Genomic DNA, 12699 nt, shown 5'->3' with positions numbered 1-12699 from the left:
CAGAAGTGTTAAATCATTCAGCAAGTTTGCCAGTTTCAAAGCCCTTACTTTGCAAGTCAGCCAATCACTGCAAATGCCCACTGAGAAAACAAAACCAAAAATCCTGCAGAGGTTAGAAATCTGCTTGCTCTTCAAGTTTGTGGCAGCTACAAAGAAATTAAATAAAACTTAAATTTTCTTCTTTGGCTAGTCTATCTGTAGAGCTTTTCTCTTTGCAATTAGCTTTAAGGTTTGTATGCCACCATCTAGGCTCAAATGCCTTTCACAGAGCCACAGAATCATTAAGGTTGGAAAAGACCTCCAAGATTGAATCACCTCATTCCCACCTACCTCAGGCCTATTTAAGTCTTTCACAGTTAAAGTTTGCAAGATCTTGTCCTCTGATGTCTGTGATCATTTATGTCCAGCAGGCTCTAGATCAGGCATTACAAGTGAAGAGACTGATATCAGGTAGGATTCCTTTTAATCTATTTGATTATCCTTCTACATGCCTATGAGACATCAGTGGATCAGATGTGGGAACCAGCTGTATCTCACATGAAAAATCAAGACTCACTACATGTGTCCAAAATAGATGCAATAATGCTGTGTAGTATTTCCTAACTTTGGACAGGTAGAAAATCACCAAACTAATGGAGGTCATAATTCACAGAGATTGGTATCCCCTTTCCTAAGTGCCAAATTCCCGTTCCTATTTGCCCCATTGATGCTCTGCTCCCTTGTGACTCGCAGCTCATTAAGCTGCCCATAAGTGAGTATCTAACTCCTGCAAACTCTGCCTTTAGAAGAAGAGCAAGCTTCGTGTCTTCTCCCAGACGAATGAATATCAAGGTGCAGGGGTCAGAGGCTGTGAATTCCAACCGGAGCCCTTATTGATGCCAGAGGAAGAAAATATGAGACACAGGCTTCCCTTAATGTCCCATAACGACTGGCTTTTACTTTTACTGATTGTCAAGGTCCCTATTGGTATTCTACCGTGACACACCCAAACAATCTCATTCGCTTTAACTGCTATGTAAAACTCTTGCCTCACCCTTACAAACGTCTCTCTCAGAAGTGGAGGTGTAAATTTCAGGCATTATTGAGGTTAATGCTACCCAAGTTTCTCTATAAATCTGCTCCTAAGGATATGCAGTTTGGGATTAAAAGGAAAAGTCACTACAGAGGAAATACTCAAGTAACTGAGGGTTTCTTTTGCGGATGCATTATCTCAATCTTCTCAAGCACCAATACAGAATGTCAACTGTTAAACATTATGAAAGATATAACATGATATAGCATCATTATGGATCACAGCTTAATTAACCTCTAAATTTAATTTTGTTCATAAACAGCAATCAGGAAAATTAATAAAACTACCTCTTAAAGTCAAGTACTACTGCCTTCAACATGGTCTCCATACCAGCTCATTTCCAAACCATTAGAGAAACAATGATTTTGCCCTCCTCCTGCTGCTTATGCTGCTTCTTTTGAGAAACTCTAACAGAATAAAAATTTTCTTCTATTTTCCTTTTCCCTTACCATGGAAGAAAAGATGCACCACAAACAAGATAATACTGTGTTTTCAATTACTCACAAAATTAGCATTTAGAAAGCACCATTCACCCCAGATTTCTATGTCACTTTTAAATTATGTCATTAATGTCAAGTACTTGTTTACTTTTTCATGCTTTGAGGAATTACTGATGCTTACTCAGCACTATCTTCACTTTATCAGGGAAGTTGCAGTAGTGAAAGACCAGAGCCTGCCTGAATTTGCATGAAGACCTGCAGCAGTGCCACCGAAGCACATGGAGCTGCACTCATCCAGAACTAGGTTACCACACAGCACAGAGCAGAGACCAAATCATTCCAAAAAGGCTCTGCTGTGGTGGAAGGAACAAAAGTAAAATCTGTATTCTGAGTCATGAACTTCTTCCCAATTCACCTGCTCATCATAAAGAACAAGTCATATTTTTAGCAAGCACAGCCAGTGAGGGGTCAGGAAGAGACTAAATAGCTACACCAAGGTCATACAGGGTATTTGCAACAGAGAGCATCTCTAAGCCCTGATTTCCCAATTTCCAGGATAACACCTTTAATCACTCACATACCTTTAAATACCACTAATCATACTGGTAAAAAAAAAATCCAAAGAAAATGTTCTGCATTCCCAGAAGCAGCCGAGTGTCTTAAAGCACCATGTATCTCATCAAAGGAACATTTCAACAGAGAACACCATGCTGATTCTGCAGAAGCACAATGAGAAAGGGATTCGTATCAGGCACTACCACAGAACTCCTTAACTCACTTTCCTCTGCTAACTAGATCAACTCTGCGTCACATTGATAAGTGTGAAGTTGAGCTATCAGCTCACCCTCTGATACCTGCTGATCAAAGAATTTAACATACTTTTTCTTTCCCATTCAATCATTGCCTTTATTATAAGTTTTTAGAATGTTTTGTCTTTCAGAGAAGCAGAAAAAGTTCTATTAAACATTCATTACACATTTTCTACTGGAGTCATGTGAGAAAAGTTATTTTTATTATTCTGCTTTCTTAAAACAGATAAATTTTTCTGCAACATCTACATATGAGTAAAGTATCAATAAAGTACAGAATAATCCTTTACTCTTTTAAGGATTTCACAGAAACAAAGATGACCAATACCTCTGAGGATCAAGACCTGAGAAAAATCTTAAGACTTACATTCCCTACCAAAGGACTTGGGTCCAGATCAAGATGCTCAACAAAGAGAAACTTGTGGTATAGCACAGAATGAAGAGGATGCAGGGGGAGGAAAAAAGGGTAATGAAATTTTACTGCCAAGTTATCAAAAAAATAACAAACAACATGGCTGCTCCATGTTATAAAATATATTGAGGGTTACTCTAGGGTTCAGTGATGTATTCAAGCATTTCCTGTGGGTTCCCCCCTCAGACATACAGCACATTAACTAGATTCACATAAACATTCTGGAGCTTTTTTCCTCAGCACTAAAGATAAATTATTGTCTCCTGGACAAAAATATTATTTTCCTCTTTGCAGTCATAATTTTTTTTTCTCTCTCACCAAAAACTTCCAAACATTTTCTGACACTTACTTCTAATGAGTGGTACTTAAATGCACCCATCAGTTCTGTCTATTTCAGTCAGCTGACTTCCTCACTTGCAGTGCCTATTTCTGTGAATTCTTACACAACCTGTAAATGTTAAAACCACCCAGCACTCAATGTTATGGCCACCAAATACCACAAAACACATATTGCAGTGAGATGCCACAGCTTGTCTCAGTTATCCCAGTTCCTGCCCCAGGTCTGCCAAACACCTCTCCCTCCCCCTCCCTTGCCCCCTGCTGAGGGCTGTCTGTCAGTCCTGGCATTCCAGAGTGATTGGCAGAGTTCAAAAGATGCCTTTCAGCCCTGGGGGACATTGGACCATCCAGGTGTCATTTGTCCTCTGAGACTTCCCCCCATACCTGGTTGGTGGGATCCCTACCCCTTCCCTCTCCCTGGGGTTGAAAGGAACAACAACCACGTGGTTCGGGAGGTTCTGTTAGAGCTGTTATGGGATTCAGAGGCCTGTGGGTCAGGAATAAAGCTCTGGATCGAAACCCTCCAGCAGAACCCGACTCCTTTCCTTCACCTCACCTTAAAGCTTCTCCACCAGAGGTAAACCTGAGCTCCTGCATGCCTGGACTTGTCCCAAGCACCCAGCTGCAACATCCAGCCAGCCAAAGGTGTCTCTGAGGTGAAACCACCACAGCTGCCGCCTCTGGTCAAGCAGCAAGGGCCAGACAAGCCTAGGCACGTCCCATCCAGTTATATTGGTAATAATTCCAATAAACACAGAACAAGCATGGACTTACGCAGTTCTTCTCGGTGCCTCTCTGTCTCTGCAAAAAACTGACGAAGCTCCTCTGTGATCTCCATGTTACTCAAGTCATATTCTATCTCTCTTTCAGACTCAGAGTCTTCCTCCATTTCAGAGTCCATTTCAGCATCCTCTTCCATTTCAGAGTCCTCATCAGCATCCTCCCTCTCCTGGTAGGCACCTGCATACTGCTGAGCTCCCCCATGACATGGAACTCTGACATCTGGTCTGTAGCTGGAAGAATAGTGTTGGATATGTGGGAGGTCATTCCCATGCCAATCTGAGTAGCGGCTGCCTGGAGAGGCTGCAGCAGGATGCCAGGGATGCCATGGCAGGCAGTACAAGGACTCCATGGCTCTCCTGTAGGCTTTCTGGTGCCTGTGCATCCAGCGCATGGCTGAGTCATAGTGCCTCCAGTACCTGGCGTACACCTTGTGAGAGTACCACGGCTCCGTGTCCTCCTGCAGCCAGAGCACACAGGGAGAGGGAAAGAACACAAACAATCAACCACACACCACAGCACTCATGCTTCCCCCCAGAAAAAAGGTATAAGAGAGAGAGAATTGAGAGGAGCAACTAAATACAAGCACAATGCTGCCTTTTAATCTTTAGTCATCCTTCAGCATGATAGAACACAGAGATTTGAAAAACAACGTGTATGAGCACAGTGCACTTGCACCACACCTCATTACTCCTACAAGAGACTCCTTTGGCATCAACTATCACTAAAGAACTAGAAACAGAGAAGTTGTAGCGTCCAGAAGGTATTTTCCAAGTGCTCAAGCTACTACAGTAAGAAAGAGTGTTTTTTAGGAAATATGCCATGTGGATATAGTCCACAATTCCTTAGACACTCACATGAGTTTTAAGAATTGAGTAATTCCAAGGTGTAGATATTACATCCTATACCTAATTTCCAACTCCACAGACAGAAAACACAAGAGATTAAGATTCCTCTGCATTAAACAAATGCATTCATTTTAACAGTAACATATTTCCCCCAGTAATGTATTTCCTCCATCTGCCTGCCAAAGTTTCTCAGAAAAGGTCAAACAGCAATTCAGACAAGTTCGTATTTCCACCGTGGCCACAATCAAAAACAAGACTGTATTTAGCCAAATGCAAGCTGCCAGTAAATCTCCCTTTTGTATCCATCACCAACCAAAACATGAAAAGAGGCAATAAAGTGCCACTGATAAAGAACAGAGAAAAGCAGTTCTATAGAAAGAAACATACTGTAACACACCTTCTCCTGTCTTCCAGCTAATCTTAGTTTTTCTTGAAGAAGTTTCATGCTGTTCACATTTCACCAGCAACTACAAAGCCCCACAGTCCCTGTAGCCTTAAGCTCCCTTCATACAAGCCACTTCTCCCACCTCACCCTGCTCTCAAAAAGCAGAATAGAGCCTCTTAAAAGAACAAAGCTATAAAGTACACTAGAGCCTAGAACAAGTAAACTAAAAAGCAAATATTTTCTCCCTTTCCCTCATGTCTTAATTTCCATAGAAAATACTTCATCTGGAGTAAAACAGAATGCCTCTACTTTAAATAGGAAAATTTTAATTAAGCCATGTTCTAGCAAACACTCAAAACTATAGCAAAACTAGCTGACGTTTTCAGAGATGAATGTGACATTTACAGTCCTTTATTAAGGTGATTTCTTTTCCTTTTTTTTCCTTTTAAGGACATACAGGACAAAAATATTAAAGTCTGTTTTCTTGATCTGCCCTGGCACCATTTGGTCCCTTTAAAAAAATGATTCTGTGGGGAAAATAATTCCCAAGGCAAAACCAGAAAAACCTAAAAAATACTTTCCATTTAACACTATCCAGAGAGGTTCACTTAGTTTACTTACACTTGTTTTCACTTTCTGGTTCTAAGACAAAAAAGCAAATGCTAGTGAGTTTGGAATAAAAATTGCAACTCTCATGCTGCCTTTCTTTCTGGAAAATTTAGCCTATTATTCCATAAGAGATCAATGCTTTATCTTTTTTAGGTCATTCCTAAGTGCTCTCAGAAACAAAATATCTTCAGCTAACAGAGTACATAAAGAAAACCACCACAAATTTGCATTCCTTAAGGTATTCCTGACCAAAAACTGCACCCTATTTGTGAAGGGCTGTGCAGCTGAGCTATGTGATTTAAAAGTGCAGTCAACTTATCTTTCCTGAAAAGAAAGAATTCATGGAGATGAAACTTCACTGCTATTCTCCTCAGGTCTAACACTGCACTGCTACAAAACCATGCATTTGGAGCTCCCAAAGTGCAGCATTCCCAAGATGAGTGGGTAGAAGGAAAGCATCTGCCTTCCATATGGAATTTCTTCATCCTTAATCATCCAACTACCTAACAGCTAGGATGAACAATGCTTTATTTACTGTTTCCCTTTGCTTAAGAATGTCATACTGACTCCTCATCCTTCAGCAGACAGATGAGAATGTCCTATTATCAAACCTGATACATTAACAAGTTACTTTTAAAACATTTTGACTATTTTTTCCTTAAATATTAAAATACTTTAAAATCCAGTTTTGAAAGACCATGATGCTTGACAAAAGCAGGTATCTCCTACATTCTATATATCTGCAAAAAAGACAATATATTCTTTTAAAGCTCAAAAATTATCTCCAGTTCTTATAAAATGTTTCTAAAAAGGAACTTGATGACTTTACTGAAAGCTCTGGAATCAAGCTGGTTGATTTGTCTGGCTGACTAGCTCCAGTTGTTAATTTAGGGGAAAGGAAGACAAAAAGCCAGTTCATACAGATGGAACTGTGATGCTGGTGCTTGTCCAACTACTTTTTGTGAGGGTTTTTTTTTGTTGAAAGCGACCCTTGAAAACTTCCTTACATTTGAATTTTAAAAATACATCTGTTAAAAAAGAAATTACAGAAATGTTTTACATTTGGGTGGAAATGGAAAGGAACACTTTTAGTCTCACTTAATTCTGTGTCTGTGCTTTTTCAGCTGTGGAATAAATGGAAATAAGATATTTCCTCAAGGAAACAAAAGCTATAAATCCAAGGCAAATGATCAGAGTTCTCTGTTATTCTCCTGTTATTTCTCTGGAGTCTTCCCAGGAGTAGACAAATCACTCACTGTTGTAATCTGAATTCTATTTTCAAAGCAATTTAGTGACTTTTACATCTAATTTTTACATGTCTGCACTCACAGTTCAATGAAAGTGTTTATATGCATGTTATATATAAAATGTGACTAAGCTATTCCATAGAAACCTGTGAAGACCTCTTACCATCTCTTGTGGAGTTTGTTCTGGTGATGATCAAGGTGAACTAGAAAAGAAAAGAGTAGCTTTTTAATTCATAAAAATATATGCATTAAGGTGGTCACAGGCACTCAATACATTTTTTTGTTATATTTGAGAACTATGACCTACAGCTGTTAAGCATCCCATCCCTGTTGGGGCAAGTTGAAGTCTCTTACTGATGGATTTTGATTAGCAGCAATAAAAATCCCATTCCTTAAAATTCTCCACTACAGTAAGAAAGTTAAAATAGAGTCTTCTACAAAATGCAGCCTGAAATGCTGGAACTGAACATTTTCTCTCATTGCTCTTCTCTTTTTTTCATGCTTCCTCAACCTTTATTCTCCAAATTAATGCCAAACAAAACCCATAAACTTAAAGGAAACAAATTGTTCTCACTTTTTAGCTGTGTCTGCACAGGAACTTGCATAAAAAAAAGCAATTGCCATAAAATTATTAAACCCATCCTGATTCCACTCATGCAGCAGGGTTTCTGTTTAACCTGTGGTGGACTTTTGACCACATACTGTCCCTTCTTTCTCTTGGCCTCTCTTTTTTTTTTTTTCCTTCCCTCCAGCATCTGATCCTGCCTCCCATGAAGAAAACACAGGTCAGTTCAAGTTGCAACCACAATTTTTAAATGTGAGGAAAAGGCTTAAGGAAGAGGGGCAACCAGACAGCAAAAAAAATAAAAGAAAAAAATGGTTGTGAGGGTAGAAAGGGAGAACAAGAACTCTATAACCACCAGGCAGGATGTATAATCACCAACATATCCAGGGTGGTTTACCAGTACATATCACTGAGAAATATTCTTAATCTCCTCTTATCTGACAAATATTTTATTACACTAATAGGCTAGCTGCTTCATTCACATATTTCTCCTGACATTCTCACCCTCAGCCTGAACTTTATGTAAGTGCCAGTGAAAGGTAACAGAAATAAGAGTACACTAAATTACCTATTGCTACTCTTAAGATATGGTCAAATGCTATTCCCAGAAACACTGGAATATAGCCAAACCACTGTAGATTCATACCAGGATAAAGCCAGGGTTTTTCAAAATGCATATGAATACAGTACAGTTGTGTTCTGCCTCATATTTAACAATACTCATTAAAGAGCAGCTTTTTGTCACTTCAGACAAACCATACTGCATGAAAGGAGAATGGAATGGCCAAACAAAATGCAAATCATGCAGCAACTACAAAAGCAAATCACTGTCCTTTTGGATGTGTCCAAAGGCCACACTAAGCTCAAAGCCATAAAGCCCTGGTAACACCATAACCCCATGTCTGCAAGAAGCTCTACACACAGGAGCAGTCCCACTGCAGTTGATGGAACTTCTCATGCCAGCAAAGGCTGGAGATTCAGGCATTAGGCAACTAAAGCAGGCTGGATTCTCTCCCGCCTGCTTGGAGGAAGAAGGAAAGCCAGCACTGAGATCACTGCAAAACACTGCAGTGACTTTTAGCACTCAAAACCCATGCACAGATAGAAGGTTGCTGTGCCATCCCTCTTTGTGCATTTCAAATGTCTCATTACAACCACTGCCTTCTTCAGAATTTTCATCTCCACTCTCATGATGTACACATACACTTTTTGTCTCTTCCCCATATATATCTTTCCTAGATATATCTGGATACTGTCAAGGTTGCCATAAAGTCTTTTTTTCATACTTAAAAACCTAAGCCCATGATATCCAATTCTTTCATTTCTACTTCAGCAAAGTAGGTTTGTTTAATTTTCATGTTCACTCTAATTCCTACATGACAAAAATGTCTTTGAAACAGTTTCAAAATAAACAGAAATCAGGATTGATCTCAATGTAAATAATTTTTAAAGCAGTAATTAGTAAAGTTTGAGACTTTATTATTAACACAAAACATGTACCTATGTTTCTGAAAGGGAAGGAGGGGAAAAACCCTGGCAAAACCATCCAACTATAGTTTACCAAATATGAAAAACCTGTTTTGCCAAACATAGAAACTTTAATTATTTTCATAAATTATTTATGAAACATTAGACTACAAATATAAAGCAGAGCATAAAAACGCTGCAAGCAAGGAAACGAAATTAAAAAGTGAGTTTGTTTTATTTTCAGTTGAATTACTCTTCCAAAACAAACTACATCAAATATGAAACATGGCAAGCAGCAGAAAAATAAATGTAATAGTTCTACGTCTATAATTTATACTTCAAAAAATGAAATATGTAGCCATTGAATATATGAAACTCATGACCAAATGTACAATTTAAAATGGGAAAGAGATTTGTTTGCTTATACTGATCATTAATGATGGACATTTTTTCTAGTTTCTTGTCTCAGTTTTAAAATATTCCTCCACTGATAATGAACCAGGGATGTACTCCCTTTCATCAAAACATGTCTGTCCCCCTTACCAGCTTGAGGCAGGTGAGCATTAGAGAAAACAAATAAATCCCATCAAAGCAATGACAGCATTTAACTCCCTTGGAGTCAATAGAAATGGAGACAATGTCTGTCATACCTGAGACTCAAATTCAATGGCACTGAGGTTTATAACTTGCTAAGTAAATCCCACTCTGGGACCACTGTGGGACTAGTGGTGTGTTGGATACAGTGTGGCCACATAAAGGAAACAGGAACAACTCCAAGCCCAATGCAGACCAGTGAGGGTTCCACTATTCACAATATCCATCGACACAAGATTAACTAATCTATTGCATGATATTATGGTAAAAACATAGTATGTTATAAAAGGAAGGTGGAATTTCAATAAATTCAGCAGGTTTCAACAAAACACATTTTTACAAAACTTTCGTGAAAAAGCCAACTACATTTGAATTGGAAATGACCCTAACAACAGAGAGCTGACCAGCCCCTCTGCCCACTGCTGCTTTTGTCCCTGCTGTGAAAACTGTCTTCAGTCAGGCCAGAGCTGCCCTAACTCAGTATTGTTTCTGGCAATGGTTAGTAGGAGATACGCAGTAAAATGTGACGCTAACATAAAGGAATTACTTTTCCAGGTACATTTCTCCTGATTTCAGCAAGTGTTTTTTTTTTTTTTTTTTTAATCCCCAAACTGATTTTGGCATTTAAAGCCAAAACCCCCATGAGTAACAGGTGTTTCCAATAAATCCCCTGGCAGTAAACTTCACAGTTTAAGGGATCAAACATAATTTTGTGCTGTGTATTTTGAACTCACTTTAGTACATACTAGCTAAAAAAATGTGAACATAACAACATCAATAGCGTGCATCCTCCCACTATTTCATTTTATATTTCTGATGCAGAATTACCACCAGAAGAGGGAAATGTCTGAAAAGTGGTCTGACATTCTGTGCTTCAGATTAACGCTGTGCATTGCTATGACGTTAACTTTAATACCGAAGTGCCCTAGTTACAGTCACAAAGAAACCCAAGCCTGTGATTGCTGGGACAGCTGGCAGCAAAAGTTATTTCTCTTCCAGAGAAGGGATAAAAATTCCCAACACTTTACCCTGTGTTCTGGTTTGCCAATGGCTGTAAATACAGGACTTGTCCAGAACTCAGGATACAGTTACAGCTCCTTCTCATCCCAACAGGAAAGCTATGAACACCCACCTATCACTATGATGTTCACATCAATGTCCTTAAAACAACAGCAGCAACTCCTGTGAATGGAAGGGAAACAAATTAGCATAACGCAAAACAATGTTCTCAAACTTTAGCATATGTATTACAGATCTTTTGGCCCTATCAGAATCTGAGGCAGTGTAATCCACTGTGCGTCCCCAAAAGAGGGTCTTTATTCTCTGAGCTTCAGGACATAAACCCAAAAGCTATTTCGGCCAAAAATCAGAGGGAAGAAATAAAGTGTGAAAGCTGTACAATTATCAGTAGCCAGTTAGCTTAAGTTTTGTATATATATATATCTGGTTAATTTACTCATAAACAAGGAAGAGAATAGAACTTCGCCGTACAGCTTTTGAAGGCGTTAAGTAATTTCCTGGTCTCACAGACCTCGTGCCCAGACTCCGGCAAGTGACTGAAAGGCTCCAGAAGCGCTGAGCAGCTCCGGCCCGTGCTAGCGGCGCACACAATTACACCAAGGGCTGCCAGGAGCACGGGCCCTGTGTCCCGGCTGCCCCAGCGCAAGGAGCGCCGCTCTGCCCGAGCTCGCTCATCGCCGCCTCAGGCCCCGGGCCGATAAACTGCACACAAACGGCAAAGCCCCGCTCCCGTACGGTACCACAACCACCGCCTGGGGCCACAATCCCCGGCCTGGGCCCCACCAGGCGCCCGGGCTCCCACATCTCCTTCCTGAGCCTTTCGTTTTCCCGCTCCCGCCGCCGTTTCGCCCTGGCTGCCACCGCCCTCAGCCCGGTCCCCTTCCCGGGCGGGAGGCCGCAGGCTGCACGGGGGCACCGCCGTCCCCGCACCCACCCGGGCAGCGCGGGGCTCCGGCGGGCACGGAGAGCCGGGCACGGCCGCCTCCAGCGCTCCCTCGCTCCGTTCCGGCGGGGCCCAGCGCGGCTTCCCCCGCCGCTTCCGCCGGAGCTCCCCGGGCCCGCGGCGCCATCTCGTGGTGCTGTGGGGAGGCGCGGCCGGGGCCCCGCTCCCCGCAGCCGCCTCTGGAGCTGCCAGCCCACAGAATCCACGATCAGTTGGTTTGGGAAACATCTGCAACATCATCCAGTTCAACCTGTGACCGGAAAACTAAACCATGGCACTGAGTGCCACGTCGAGTCTTTCCTTAACCACCTCCCTGGGTGGTTAGACATTTACTCCCATGTCTAATCCCCTTTTAGTGAAAAACTTTGTCTTAATGTCCAATCTAAATCTCCCCCGGCACACCTTAACATTATCTCTTCTCGTCCTGTCACTTGCTGTCCGGGAAGAGAGACCAAGAAGAGACCTCACCATAGCCTCCTTTCAGGGACTTGTAGTGAGTGGTAAGGTCACCCCTGAGCCTCCTTTTCTCCAGGGTGAACAGGAGAAAACAGGCTAAACACCCCCACTAAACACCGCCAGCTCCCCCAGCTGCTCCTCACAGGCCTTGTGCTCCAGACCCTTCACCAGCTTCATTGCCCTTCTCTGGCAAGTTCTGAGTTCCTGCTGTCCCACCTGACCCCTGGTCACCATCTCCAGTCCCAGAGCCCGCACACAGTGCTCACCAAGCTGACACGTTACTCAAAATATGTCTGTGCTACAGTGATGGTGCTGTGGCCCTGCCATACTTTATCCTCTGGTTATTATATTTTCCATAGTTAATATCTAATTTTCTGTTCAGCATTGAGCCAGTATTTTCATGGGACTGTGAATGAGCAGTCCCTTAGGGACCTGTCACAGCTGGCAGAGCAGGGACTGCATTTTCCCCTGTGTAGCATTTTACACTCTCTATATTAAATTTGCCAGCTATTGCCTGGTGCCATAATGTTATTGTGTGTTTCTTCATGGTCAATAAACCACTGAGCTGTACGATACCGAACAGCCCAGGATCCTCAGCAGACCGTGCCACCCCGTTGTCTGTGCCTTTCTCTGGGCACCTCATGGATGGGCTGTAACACACAAGTGTGGCTTGTGCTCCTGGTCCCAGCAAGAAGGGCTTCTCTCCACTAAGG

At 41.6% G+C, this 12699-nt stretch overlaps 1 protein-coding gene across 1 annotated transcript in view; it reads right to left on the bottom strand.

Moving 5' to 3' along the window:
- The window catches only part of GEMIN8 (gem nuclear organelle associated protein 8), a 38204-nt gene extending 26524 nt beyond the window's left edge, over window positions 1–11680 (bottom strand). The window contains 4 exon segments of the mRNA XM_005491788.4: window positions 3847–4312; window positions 7105–7144; window positions 10700–10749; window positions 11522–11680. Coding sequence (XP_005491845.2) covers window positions 3847–4312; window positions 7105–7107 — 469 coding nt within the window. The 5' untranslated portion in view covers window positions 7108–7144; window positions 10700–10749; window positions 11522–11680.
- Window positions 11681–12699: the final 1019 nt, after the last annotated feature.

Source organism: Zonotrichia albicollis, chromosome 2, assembly GCF_047830755.1.
Source record: "Zonotrichia albicollis isolate bZonAlb1 chromosome 2, bZonAlb1.hap1, whole genome shotgun sequence".
Classification (NCBI taxonomy): domain Eukaryota; kingdom Metazoa; phylum Chordata; class Aves; order Passeriformes; family Passerellidae; genus Zonotrichia; species Zonotrichia albicollis.
Note: the sequence above shows the minus strand (reverse complement) of the source record. Positions and strands in the feature narration are given on the sequence as shown.